General features: G+C 41.8%; 1 protein-coding gene across 3 annotated transcripts in view; it reads left to right on the plus strand.

Moving 5' to 3' along the window:
• Positions 1–14,282, plus strand: part of ARHGAP26 (Rho GTPase activating protein 26) — a 369,115-nt gene that overhangs the window by 167,769 nt on the left and 187,064 nt on the right. For all 3 annotated transcript variants that reach the window (XM_030211544.1, XM_030211545.1, XM_030211546.1), the window contains exon 11: positions 7,574–7,652. In XM_030211544.1, the coding sequence (XP_030067404.1) occupies positions 7,574–7,652 (79 nt within the window). The remainder of the gene's footprint in view (positions 1–7,573; positions 7,653–14,282) is intronic.

A 14,282-nucleotide genomic window follows, 5' to 3' on the forward strand; every position in this document is an offset into this window, starting at 1 on the left:
TTCAATAAGTCTTTTAAAAGCTGCATTTTTATATTGATACCTGATCCAGTAAAATAAACTGACATACTGCTACATATTTCAATAATTCTGACAATTAAACTGATATCATAACACATATAACTTAGGACAGATGAACATCGTTATTGTCTAAGTAACTCCTGGCTGTGCCCATTATACCCAGTAGTAGTAGTAATATTTAGCAGTGCCATTTAAAACCAATACTGTTGCTGAATATCGGGCTGCTTGAATTTGTGGGATATGTGCATAGTGACATATTTATCCACATTCACTTCTGTGGAATTTCAAAGGTGCTAAGATTCTAAGGAGTGGAAGTCTCCACAATGCTTCATTGTGTTTAAGAGTTTTATTCTATGCGTAGAATCTAAGAAGCACTGTAGTTAGAACATAGACCCTCAAATTTGACCACTCCAGTTATAATTAAGTGTACTTCTACCCTTATCCTATTCTGTATTGCTCACTAGAAGCTGTAGTCCCATCCCCAGAGACTTATCAGCCTCATTGGGATTACTTTTCTCTACATGCTACTATATATTCATCCCAGAGTTGTATTCTCTCCTCCGGAACCTTATCAGCTTTCTTGCACCTACTGTTACTCTATTTTCCACTCTGTATATATTCCTGGAGTTGGTACTCTCCTCTCCGGAACCTGTAAGCCACATTGAGCCTACTGCTATGTGGGAAAATGTGGGATACAAATGTAATAAATAAATAAATTCTGGGTGCGGATCCCAGACTATGCATAAACTAATTAGTCAAGCACTAATAATCAATTATTGGAGTTCAGTAATTAGGAATTACGTTCGGATCTGCCCTGCGCTCCGTTCTATAACATGTGTGCCTAAATTTCATAGTGTGCAACTCCAAAGGGGCGTGTTCATAGGAGGGGCAGGGGTGAGTCAGGGGTCGTTCCCAGAAATTAGGCATGATGTTATAGAATACCTGCATTTGTCATGAGTTGGGTGCCAGCATTTAAACCAGCCTCTGGCAGACATAAATGGTTGCACCGAAAGTTAGGCGTGCAATGCACCATAGCTAGTATTCTGTAAAGGGATGCGCCTTGTAGAGTGCCCTTTACTAGCTTAGCACAGATCATTCCAGTGTCCAACCTTAACCACCATTTATTGAATCTAGCCCAATGTGCGGGTTGAGATGATTAGTTTTCATAGTCATTCTGTGGGTATTATTTGTTCTCGGTGTCAAAAGTTGCATATTATTTCAGCAGAAGTGATACTTCCTTTAGGACATATATCCATTAGCCTAAGAAACATCTTTTTCATTTTCACTTTGCTAATGGCTGGAAACCCTTGCTATGTCATGTTTTATTCTTCAGCCTGAATGTGGGGATTTTCTATTTTTCTATTATTGTGCACCAGAGCCGTTAATTTGTTGGTAAAGGGGTAGATTCAGATGTTTCTGGTGTCCAGATTTCCTCCTTTATGGCAGTGTGACCATATTTCGGAGAGCGATGCAAGAACAGAGAGATCTGCTCTTCTAAACAGCCCCTGTAAATCTGGAAGATATTGATTGTGTCCAAGCCTGGTACCAGATAATCTTTCATCACATGGAGCCCGAGCCCTCTAGTTGAAGAAGGGAGACAGCAAAGGATTCTGACTATCATCAGATAAGGAAAAAATGTCGGAATAATTGGCCAGAACGGTCCATGTGAAATGGCCTGGGCAGATTGGAAACCTTGTTATGAAATTACTCCTCATGACAAAGTACTTTTAAGTGTGACAGTGAGAGTCAAGCAATTGGAACTTGTAAATTAATAGCAGAGAAAGTGCTAATCAGGGAGAATTTTCCAGGAGCCGGCCTTGGAGGTTTAGACAACGGTGGGTCTTTTGCAAGGAAACAAACTATTTTAATGGACAGATATATATATTTTTTAATTCTTTATTTATATTTTCCAAATATTTTGCATTACAAGAAAATCTTGCTTAAGAAAAGCAGACCAAATTAAACTTAGGAATATAGCATCCATAATAAACATTATAACAAATTTAAATTTAAATGTCTTCTTTAAATCACAATAACAAAATAAAAAAAAAGAAAGGGGGCGTGTATTAAGAATATAAGGGAAATTTAACAAGTACAATTTATAACAGAATAGACTTAACACGCATTTTCACACCTACTTTAACACCTTCTTAATCAGTTGATAGCAACCGCAGACAATTTCCTGGAATCGAGAAAAACTCTTAACTGTTCTGGCTGAAAAAAAATATATTTCAAACCTTCATATTTCAAAACACATTTACTAGGGTAGTTCAAGAAGAATGAGGCTCCCATTTCTAAAATTTCCTTTCTCATACTCAAAAACGTTTTTCTAGTTTCCTGTGTCTGCTTTGTAACATCTTGGTATATATGTACTGTTTTACCATAAAATAAATCATTCATTTTTCGAAAATACAATCTTTTTAACGCTTCTACATCCTGTTGAAAGACAAATTGGACAAATAAAGTCATTCTTTCTGAATGTTCTGATAGGGAGACTTCCAGCAATTCAGATACATTTAGTTTATCGTTTGAAATTTTTCCTTCCGAGCGATCTTTATTTTGTATGTAATAAATCTTATTTATCGGAGGTAAGACTTCAGAGGAATATTTCAATACTTCAGTCAGATAATTTTTAAAGGCATCCAATGGTGATATACCTATTTCTCTCAGAAAGTTTAAAATGCGCAGATTTAGTCTCCGATTATAATTTTCTATTTGTTCAATCCTTCTTTTCATAATAGTTTTATCTTTTATCATTTCAGAGGATGTCTTGTAGTTTTCTTACATCTTGATTAAGCTTTGTTGTTTGAGTTGTAAACTCCGTTTTAATAGTAGCCAGAGAGTCAGAGAAAGTATTCATTGTACTCACTAATGTGGAGATTTCTTTCGTGGATTTCTCTACAGTTACTGCCAGCTGTTGGAGAACTACCCACACGTTCTCCAACGACACCGTTCCCGGAACAGCTCTCAATTGCTTGCATTCACTGCCCAGGCCAGTAAGGCCTTGCATTCCTTCAGAGTCCGCTTTTCCAGCACCTTCGAACGAGGTTTCCACCGCAAACACTTCGGTTTCGGGAGATCCTCTCTGAATCTGGCGGCCGTCCGGAGGGAGCGGTGGGTGAAGCGCCGGAGGAGAAAGCGTAACATCTAGGCCCAAGTCCTCAAGGATTTCCCTCTCCTGGAGGACAGCCGGGCTCCTCTCAGCGTCCTGGGTGGGAATTCGCGAGGTGAACCTTTCAATCGACACCTGACGTGGAGAAGAGGGCCGGGTTGTCGAAGGTTTTTCCCGGACCGTTCCCTTCCTTTTGGTATGCGGCATCGAGGAAAATATTTTTAAAACAGAGTGTGGATTCGGGAAAGGCTCAAACCTCGATCAACTGCGTGTCGCCATCTTGACACGCCCCCCGCTTGATCTTTTACTACATTTCTAAACTCCTCAGCAGTGCTGTTAATGGACAGATATAAACCACGGTTCTAGATGTGTCATGCCCTTCCATGGGTGAGGAGAAATTGGTCTCTTCAGCTGCATTTATAATGTATGCTGTCCCTAGGAAACTGAAGGAAAGAGGTACGCACAGACTTTGCATTTGCACAGATACCTACGTAGAATATTCTCTGCCGTGGTATGATGGAAGAATAGAGAGTCATAGAGCAGATAATACACCCAAAGCAGTTTGTATATATTATATATAGGCACTTTCTCTGTCCCTAATGGGCTGACAATCTAAGGGGTCCTTTTACAAAGGTGCGCTGAAAAATGGCCTGCGATAGTGTAGGCGTGGGTCCGGCAAAATCAAAATTGCCGCGCATCCATTTTAGGTCTGAGAACTTATCGCCAGCCATAGACCTAACGGTAAAGAATTTGGGCGGTAGTGACCTATGTGTGTCAGATGCTGCACACGTGTCAGAAAATAAATTGAAATTACCGCAAGGGCCACGCAGTAACCGGGGGGTAACTCCAATTTGGTTCAAGTTGGGTGCGCATAGGTGCCTACGCGGCTTAGTAAATGGGGCCCCAAGTTTTTGTACCTGAGCAGTGGAGGATTAGGTGACTTGCCCAGGGTCCCAAGGAGCTGCAGTGAGAATCAAGCCCAGTTCCACAAGTTCTCAGCCCACTACACTACCCATTAGGCTTCTCCTCCACTAATATTAAGTGACCAGTGTTATTTTTGCTCAACCAGTGTGCCACAGGCACATATTCAGTTGTGAATGCAGTCAATACCATTACTGGGAACATCCTATATAATAATTTGCACCTCCAACGCTCCATATCTGGCTGCCTGGGTTCGTAACATTTCCTGACGTCAGCCACCCTCTAGCATTCCATTCCCCCTCACTGTCCCCCCTCGTGTCAAGACGTAATGACAGAGGGCGGAACAGTGAGAGGGAAGGGAACGCTGGAGGCGAGCTGATGTCAGGAGGGATGTTACGAATCCAGCACCAGCCAGCCAGAGAACGTTCAGGTACAAATCGAGGGGAAGAGAGAATCGCGGGACATCGAGGGGAGGGATGGAGGAAGGGGAGGGGAGGGCAGAGGAGAATTGATGGACATGGATGGGATGGGAGGACAGTAGAGGAGAGAATCGGATGCGGATGGGAGGGCAGGGAAGAGGAGAATTGCTAGACATGGAGGGGAGGGAAGAATTGCTGGGCATGGAAGGGAGGGCAGGGGAGAGAGAAAAAAAAAAGCTTACATGACAGCCTTCCTAGGGCCCATTTCATTGTTTAGGAAACGGGCATAGTTTTTAATAAGACTTTAGTGTGGAAAGCCAGGTCCTTGGTTGCTTCACTGTTCTGTATGAATTGAGGAAATGATTTTTGACCTCATCAAAACCAGCATCTGAAACCCACTTACCATGTGACTGACCACAGTGAAGTGCTCAGTCAGCGGAGCTCTGCAAAATGATGCTGCTGGATTATCTCCCATTGTATTCAATCTATGCTGCTCTCTACTTTAGGAATCCATGGTCTCCTATAGGCAGATGAGGTGTCCACTTGGGCAGTAGCATTTTGAGGGGGAGGGGGTGGCAGGAGATTATGAGTATGTTTATTAAAAGTGTGCTTTATTGCCAATCGTGGCCAGAACCAAATCGAGGTGATTTACATAATAAAATATAAATTACATGAAAATAAAATAAAAAGTGAACTCCGTTATAAAAGGAAAGACAGACTCACACGGATAATAGGCTTGCTGGTATTTTCAGCCCCTCCCAGAAATGCCACATTTCAACCAGATGCAACTTGAAATAGATGGGTTTTCAGATTGGCTCTGAACCTTTTATAAGAAGGGTGACAAAAATGATAAAGGGGACGGGATGACTTCCCTATGAGGAAAGGCTAAAGCATCTAAGGCTCTTCAACTCGAGAAGAGATAACTGACAGGAAATATGATAGAGTTCTATAAAATACTGAGTGGAGTAGAACGGGTAGACGTGAATCATTTGTTTACTCTTTCCAAAAATTCTAGGACTAGGGGGCACGCAATGAAGATACTAAGTAGTAAATTTAAAACAAACCAGAGAAAATATTTCTTCACTCAATGTGTAAATAAACTCTGCAATTCATTGCCATAGAATGTGGTAAAAACAGTTAGCTTAGCAAGGTTTAAAAAGGTTTGGATAATTTCCTAAATGAAAAGTCCATAAGCCATTATTAAGATGGACTTGGGAAAATCGACTGCTTATTTCTAGGATAAGCAGCATAAAATATATTTTACTATTCTGGGTTCTTGCCAGGTACTTGTGACCTGGATTGGCCACTGTTGGAAACAGGATACTGGGATTGATGGACCTTTGGTCTGTCCCAGTATGGCAACGCTTATGTTCTTATGAGGGCATTTGAAAACCCTAATATTGGGTTTTTGCTGCTGTGTTATCTGTAGATCAAATTTAAATGAAATTGGATGAACAGGTTAGAAATGATCACAGTAGGATGAACAGGCCAGAAAGTATCACAGTAGGGGAGAAGCTGTTGTATAGCAACCTGAGCTTGGGAACATACAGGGTTTGGGGTAAACTTTTTTGTGCTGGAGTTTATACCACAGGATTATATCTGTGTTTAAGTACTGGAGCTTTAAACAGTTGGTTACCAATCCTATGACACTTATTAACAACCCAGAAGAGTGAGTATGTTTGTAGTATAGTATACCAAAGGAATAGAGTCATTATTTAATTCCTTTTCTCTAAATACCCAATAAATTTCCACTCTTAAGCCTTGCCTTGTTTCTCTGTGCCACTGGACAGGACACTCATGTAAATCTATCGTCACATGGCAAGAAAAGTGTCCGTGGGTTGGATGATGGTAACCTGTAGTGAATTGTAAGCTCTCTTGAGCAGGGACTGTCCCTCCCCGTGTTTAAACTTGTACAGCGCTGTGTAACCCTGGCAGCGCTATAGAAATGCTAAGTAGTAGTAGTAGTAATGATGGGCAATACAATTTCTCAACCAAGAGAATGGAGCAAATGAAGGAAAGGCATTAGATGAATAAAACAACTGAAAGTGAAACAACCTTCTGAGTGAAACAACCTTCTGAGTGTGTGGTTAAAAAGTGGTGCACTGGGATGTGATCCTGGTGGATTCATTTGAGCTCATGAACTATTATTTGGTACCTGGTGGATGTATAGGAATAAGTATTTTACTTTAGAGAAAAGCTAGTGAGGGTTTGGTTTATAAGATCATTCGCATGATGAACCAGTCAATACTTTTAGCCAATATAATTCTCTCAAAACAGGCAAAATATCATCCTTGAGCCCACAACCAGGAAGTAGCTGAGCTGCTGCATTCAGATAAAAAAAGCAGCAGTAATCCAAATGAGTAGTTATAGACAAATTGACAATAGCTGCAAAGGACTCGCTTGAGAATAAAGATTGAATAGATATCAACTACCTCAATGACAAATTGTTACTACAGTAAAAATTGGGCCTCCAAAGAAAGGAGGCAGTTAAAATTAACTGCTAAACTCATTATACATGGTCTTTTCACTGCAATAAATATCCCTCTACAGTTAATCAATGTTCTTGAAACGTCATAGGGTTTGCGAAGCCATAAAGCTTCAAATTTAGTTGGACTCAACTGCAAACCATTGGATGAACATTAGTGTATTGTACAGGATCTGGTAGGGAATGCTGATGGATTATTATAGTGAGGTACATTGTCTTGTGGAGAGCATAGCTAGAAGTGCAGACTGACTGTAGAGTAGGTATAGACTGGTGTTTCATTCTGGTATTCATTAACTACTGTACAAAGTACCTTCCTCTGCCTGGTCTGTCTGGAGGTCTTGTGTTTGCCAGGCATGCTGGGACAATCTGCAAATTCTTTTCAGCAAGCTAGTGTTTGGCTATATTTTTTTCAGGATGACATGAGGATGAATCCCAGGAAATGAATCTGAAGAATATGGGCTATTCTGTTCAGAAGATGTGTATCCATGCTTTGGTTTTTGTCTTAGCTTTAAATTCTCACTTGTAAACTTACTATTTCAGTTTAAGGCTTTTTTCCTTCACCAAATGATTAGAGCCAGATGAGCCTTGTTGTTCATGATGTTTTCTTGCTTCCTTCAGACCTGGTGTAATTACCATGCAAGCTCTTTCTGAGGAAGACAGAAGACTTTGGATGGAGGCAATGGATGGCAGAGAGCCTGTAAGTACGGAACAAAGTTTGGGCTGAAGATCAGGGTTCAAATCCCTTTTTGTCTGGGTTGGTTTTGCAGTGCTGCTGCAGTCATAGATCTTGGGTTGAGGGTTAAGCCTTATGAATACACTTAGTGATTGCGTAAAGAATAGAGCTGGAAGTACAGTAGCTCTCCAGGGAGTTATATTCTGCCCCTTTAATCATAAAAAGTTATTCTTATGGGAGGGTGTGGGATAAAGAATGAAAAGTGTATTTAAAGCTCTGTATTGCGTAGGTTGGAGAGGTTATTTTTGAGAAGTTGATGAATAAAGACCTTTATCTATCTGTCTATCTGTCTTCTAAGCTAAGTCTTAACTGATGGGTTGAGTTTACCTTGTGTGTGTGTTTTGGAATTGTCACAGGGCCATAGCCTATTTGAAACCGAGGAATGGGTAGATGGGGCCTGCTCAGGTATCTGCTATGCTTCTACTGAAATGCGATGTTGACCATGCCTGTCTGATATATGTACCATTGCTGAGCACTGACAATGGGACACCAGCACCCCCTTTCCTCTCAATAGTTGCATCTGAGTTGGTTGCCGCCTCACTGTCACTGCAACCTAGGTTTTACAGCTCTGTAGGAAAGCACAGATGTATTGTTACCCGCATTGCATGATAAAATGAATGGCAAATGCACAGATCGTTGGATTATATCTAATTTTCAAATGTCTCCTTTATCAAGGAGAACTCCCATGACATCAGTAGAACAAACCTTCAGTAAATAATCTCCATGGTGACCAAAAGACTTTCAAATGTAGATCAACTGAAAACTGAGTGAATCATTTTGGAGTGTCACTGTTTATGCTGCCAGAGCTTCAGATAGGTATTAGGGGTGTCCAGGTAGAAAACTTTCACTTAATTTTGTTTCTGCTTTGTTCTGTGTTTGTGTACACACTATTTTATATAGAGTGCTCTCAAACAAAATGATCTGAAAATAGCTGGTGGTTATGTCTCTGTCTCTGAGCCTGGTCAGCTTTTTAAACAGTTTCTTTTTCACCCAGCAGTTTCCTGCTTCCCCCTTTGTGGCTTCCATCTCAATTGGAACTGGTTTTTCTTGAGCTATGGCATCATGAGCCTTCATTTACTGTACAAATACCTGGGATCCCCTCCCCCATTTTTTTAAATCCCCTTCCAATTCCATTGATAGTTCTGGCCCAGTTGTCTCAACTCAGTCCTCAGGACACACCCAGCCAGTCAGGTTTTCAGGATCCCCACAATGAATATGCATGAGATAGATTTACATGCACTACCTCCATTATATGCAAATGTATCTGATGCATATTCATTGTGGGTATCCCGAATACCTGACTGGTTAGTTGTGTCCCGAGTAGAGAATGACACGGGGACTGGGAACCACAGTAACCGCGGGGATGGGGATGGGGACAGAGCTTGCGGGGACAGGGCGGGGACAGATCCCATGGGGACTGGGTGGGGACGGGGACAGATCCCATGTGGACAGGCGGGGGTGGGGATAGAGCCCACAGGGACAGGGTCAAACTTTGTACCCGTGTCATTTTCTAGTTGGAAGGGTAGAGGGTGGTGGTGGGAAGGAGGGTTATTTTAGCTGCTCATTTTTATTATTGTTTTCTATTTGTAATTTATACACAACAGTTGCACAGCATATTGTTCCTTTTTATACTTTAATAAAAAGATTTAAATATAAAATCATAAGTGTTGAAGGCTTCTGTAGATGGGGACAGAGCCCACGGGGACGGGGTGGGGATGGCGACAGAACCTGCGGGGATGGGGTGGGGATGGAGATAGAACCTACGGGGATGGGGCGGGGATGGGGACAAACTTTTCCCTTTGTTATTCTCTAGTCCCGAGGACTGGGTTGAGAACCCTTGTTCTGGCTTAGAAGGCCTTAAACTCTGGCTTCATCTGGAAAACAGCTAACATGGACCCAGTGTCTGGTGTTGCTATTTAGCAATGACTGATAATCTGTCTAGGGCAGTGGTTGTCAACCCAGTTCTCGGGGCACACCCAGCCAGTCAGGTTTTCAGGATATCCACAGTGAATGCGCATGAGAGATTTGTATCCATAAAAAGCAGTGCATTCAAATTTATCAGGGGATTAAGTAATCCCATGACTAATGGTTATTGACTTCATCTTGAGAGGAGTATTTCAATTAAATTCGTTCTAATATGGCTGAAGTATTAAAGTAAATGGGGAAAAGTTTGAGCAATTGAAAATATATAAAAAAGATACAAAAAGTATAATTTTTATACCTACGGGCCGATGAGGAGGTGGGTGCATAAATCTTGCAGATTTAAAAGGTTGTGTTCAGTAAGTGGCAATGCTGAGGTCTATGGTATATTTTGTAATGTATGGGAAGTAGTTTATACAGTGGTGGAAATAAGTATTTGATCCCTTGCTGATTTTGTAAGTTTGCCCACTGACAAAGACATGAGCAGCCCATAATTGAAGGGTAGGTTATTGGTAACAGTGAGAGATAGCACATCACAAATTAAATCCGGAAAATCACATTGTGGAAAGTATATGAATTTATTTGCATTCTGCAGAGGGAAATAAGTATTTGATCCCCCACCAACCAGTAAGAGATCTGGCCCCTACAGACCAGGTAGATGCTCCAAATCAACTCGTTACCTGCATGACAGACAGCTGTCGGCAATGGTCACCTGTATGAAAGACACCTGTCCACAGACTCAGTGAATCAGTCAGACTCTAACCTCTACAAAATGGCCAAGAGCAAGGAGCTGTCTAAGGATGTCAGGGACAAGATCATACACCTGCACAAGGCTGGAATGGGCTACAAAACCATCAGTAAGACGCTGGGCGAGAAGGAGACAACTGTTGGTGCCATAGTAAGAAAATGGAAGAAGTACAAAATGACTGTCAATCGACAAAGATCTGGGGCTCCACGCAAAATCTCACCTCGTGGGGTATCCTTGATCATGAGGAAGGTTAGAAATCAGCCTACAACTACAAGGGGGGAACTTGTCAATGATCTCAAGGCAGCTGGGACCACTGTCACCACGAAAACCATTGGTAACACATTACGACATAACGGATTGCAATCCTGCAGTGCCCGCAAGGTCCCCCTGCTCCGGAAGGCACTTGTGACGGCCCGTCTGAAGTTTGCCAGTGAACACCTGGATGATGCCGAGAGTGATTGGGAGAAGGTGCTGTGGTCAGATGAGACAAAAAATGAGCTCTTTGGCATGAACTCAACTCGCCGTGTTTGGAGGAAGAGAAATGCTGCCTATGACCCAAAGAACACCGTCCCCACTGTCAAGCATGGAGGTGGAAATGTTATGTTTTGGGGGTGTTTCTCTGCTAAGGGCACAGGACTACTTCACCGCATCAATGGGAGAATGGATGGGGCCATGTACCGTACAATTCTGAGTGACAACCTCCTTCCCTCCGCCAGGGCCTTAAAAATGGGTCGTGGCTGGGTCTTCCAGCACGACAATGACCCAAAACATACAGCCAAGGCAACAAAGGAGTGGCTCAGGAAGAAGCACATTAGGGTCATGGAGTGGCCTAGCCAGTCACCAGACCTTAATCCCATTGAAAACTTATGGAGGGAGCTGAAGCTGCGAGTTGCCAAGCGACAGCCCAGAACTCTTAATGATTTAGAGATGATCTGCAAAGAGGAGTGGACCAAAATTCCTCCTGACATGTGTGCAAACCTCATCATCAACTACAGAAGACGTCTGACCGCTGTGCTTGCCAACAAGGGTTTTGCCACCAAGTATTAGGTCTTGTTTGCCAGAGGGATTAAATACTTATTTCCCTCTGCAGAATGCAAATAAATTCATATACTTTCCACAATGTGATTTTCCGGATTTAATTTGTGATGTGCTATCTCTCACTGTTACCAATAACCTACCCTTCAATTATGGGCTGCTCATGTCTTTGTCAGTGGGCAAACTTACAAAATCAGCAAGGGATCAAATACTTATTTCCACCACTGTATATTGCAGATTTATGTCATGCATATACCAGTGCTCTAGGGCTGTGAATACCCGGGGTGGATGGTCTTGATCTGGGAATTAAACCCAAGTCCCTCCATGTGAGGGAGTGCAGCTCTGTCACTAATCTACTAGCCTGGCCCAAGTTTCCATGTTGCTCAAAGTCTGTGCCAAGAAATGGGATCTTTTTTTTTTTCTGTCTGTGGGTTTGGCTCCTCTGTGCCTTCCTTAAAAATGCACATTTGGCTCGGCCCTGGCCATTGAAAGAGGATTCCATGAACTAGTTTAAATTAGGTTATACTGTTTTAATGGTGTCCAGCCTATTGGGTCACTCTGACCTCGGTGCATTGTGATCACAGGATGGCATTTTGCCTCTAGCCAATATGATGACAATCTAGGAATGTGTTTGGTAAGTGGAGATGTTCTGTTTGCATTAGGATTTTCGGCGAGAGATGCTTCCTGGTTACCATATGCAGCTACTTTGAACTAATAGAAATTGTGGAGAAAATAATACCAGAAATGACTGCATTTATTAAAAAGAAAAAAGAGTAAAACTCCCAATAAAACTATAAAGAGATACACAACACTCAAAAGTATATCTAATTTTCTTATCCTTCATTTAGTTGTTCCTTGTATAGTCCAAACCATGACTGGGTGGTCTTTGTTGTGTGTATGTGTGTGTGTTTTTTGTTATGCTTTGTTTTTTTTATAATTTAAAGGAGGTCTTTATTGAATGGAAAAACCAAGCAAGTAAAAATTCCACACCTTGGCAGTTCATTACAAAATACACTTAGTGAGTTGTGTGTGTAAATTCTAATTATTGCCAATTAGTGCTCATTATCGCTTAAGTGCTGCTGTCAACGCTGATTAGCTTGTTAAACCAATTACGTTGCGCGCATTGTTATAGAATACACCTAGATTTTGGTGCGGATCTCTAGGCACACTATGTAGTCCATGCTAAGGGGGTAAGTTCTAGAAAGTTATGTCTAGAGGTAGGCATTACCTGCTTCAAATGTGCCATTAATTGACAGGTGCTTATATGCACTAGGTTTTGTTCTGTAAGGTAACGTCTAAGTATCATAGCGCCTAACTGCAAAGAGGGCATACACATAGGTGGGCCACGGGTGTTTCTCTCAGTTTAACATGTAGTTTACAGAATACTACTTGGCCTACCTGGAGACGCCAACTTACACCTTCCATTGACGTGGCATAAGAGAGTGCGTCAACACATTGGTGTACCAATGCCAACCTTACACTAATATTCTATAACGGAATCTTTGTGCCAAAACGCTGTTAGAAAATTGGCACCAAGTGCACGTCATTGGGGCACTTAGACTGAGATGCCAAGTTACAGAACTGCCCTAAAAAATGTTTATAGTGCTCTTTATAACCACATGAGTGTACTACTACTACTACTATTTAGCATTTCTATAGCGCTACAAGGCGTACGCAGCGCTGCACAAACAGAAGAAAGACAGTCCCTGCTCAAAGAGCTTATAATCTAATAGACAAAAAATAAAGTAATCAAATCAATTAATGTGCACAGGAAGGAGGAGAGGAGGGTAGGTGGAGGCGAGTGGATAGAAGTGGTTACGAGTCAAAAGCAATGTTAAAGAGGTGGGCTTTCAGTCTAGATTTAAAGGTGACCAAGGATGGGGCAAGACGTAGGGGCTCAGGAAGTTTATTCCAGGCGTAGGGTGCAGCGAGACAGAAGGCACGAAGTCTGGAGTTGGCAGTAGTAGAGAAGGGAACAGATAAGAAGGATTTATCCATGGAGCGGAGTGCACGGGAAGGGGAGTTGGGAAGGACGAGTGTATCCAAGACAAATTTTTTTTTAAATCCACTAGATATTCCATCCATGGCAATTTGTGGGTTGTTAACTGGGTGCTTCCAGGGAGGTCTGCTAAAGCAGTTCACTAAATGCCAGTTGTATTATAGGGGAATTGTTCCACGGTCGATAGCTTATCCAGCATTGTGAAGGAATTCTCGTTTCTATTCTACTGTGTTGTTGGGGTTTCTATCTGTTAGGAGAATTCATTATAGAAGAATCCATGATGATTCTTTTTCTTACCAGGCTAGTAAATTGTGGAATTCTATACCTGAACGAGATTCCACAAGGGACTGAAAACTTACCTTCTTGGTAAATATTTGAATGATTAGCTTTTGTAAGTTTTCCCAACTTTCCAGTGTATGTTTTGGATGCCCAGTCTTTCAGTTTCCTAAGGTCTTCCTGTAATTTTTCACAGCCTGCATGTGTTTTAACAACCTTGAATAGTTTTGTGTCATCTGCAAATTTAACCACCTCACTCATCGTTCCGATTTCCATATCATTTATAAATATGTTAAATAGTACTGGTCCCAGTACTGATCCCTGCGGCACTCCACTGTTTACCCTCCTCCATTGAGAGAAGTGACCATTGAACCTTACGCTCTGCTTTCTGTCCGATAACCAATTCCTAATCCACACCAGAACCTTGCCTTCTATCTCATGATTCTTTAATTTTCTCAGGGGTCATTGTCAAACTGTATACAAAGGAAAGGCGGACCCGTAGAGGCTGAATAACCAGCTCCAATATATTGAGCCAAGCAGAAGATGATGAAAAGAGGATTCAAAGGGAATCTCAGCAGATTTTGGCTACAAAACAAGAACAGGCCACTGGGTGGTA

The sequence above is a fragment of the Microcaecilia unicolor genome, chromosome 8, assembly GCF_901765095.1.
Source record: "Microcaecilia unicolor chromosome 8, aMicUni1.1, whole genome shotgun sequence".
In the NCBI taxonomy this organism is placed as follows: domain Eukaryota; kingdom Metazoa; phylum Chordata; class Amphibia; order Gymnophiona; family Siphonopidae; genus Microcaecilia; species Microcaecilia unicolor.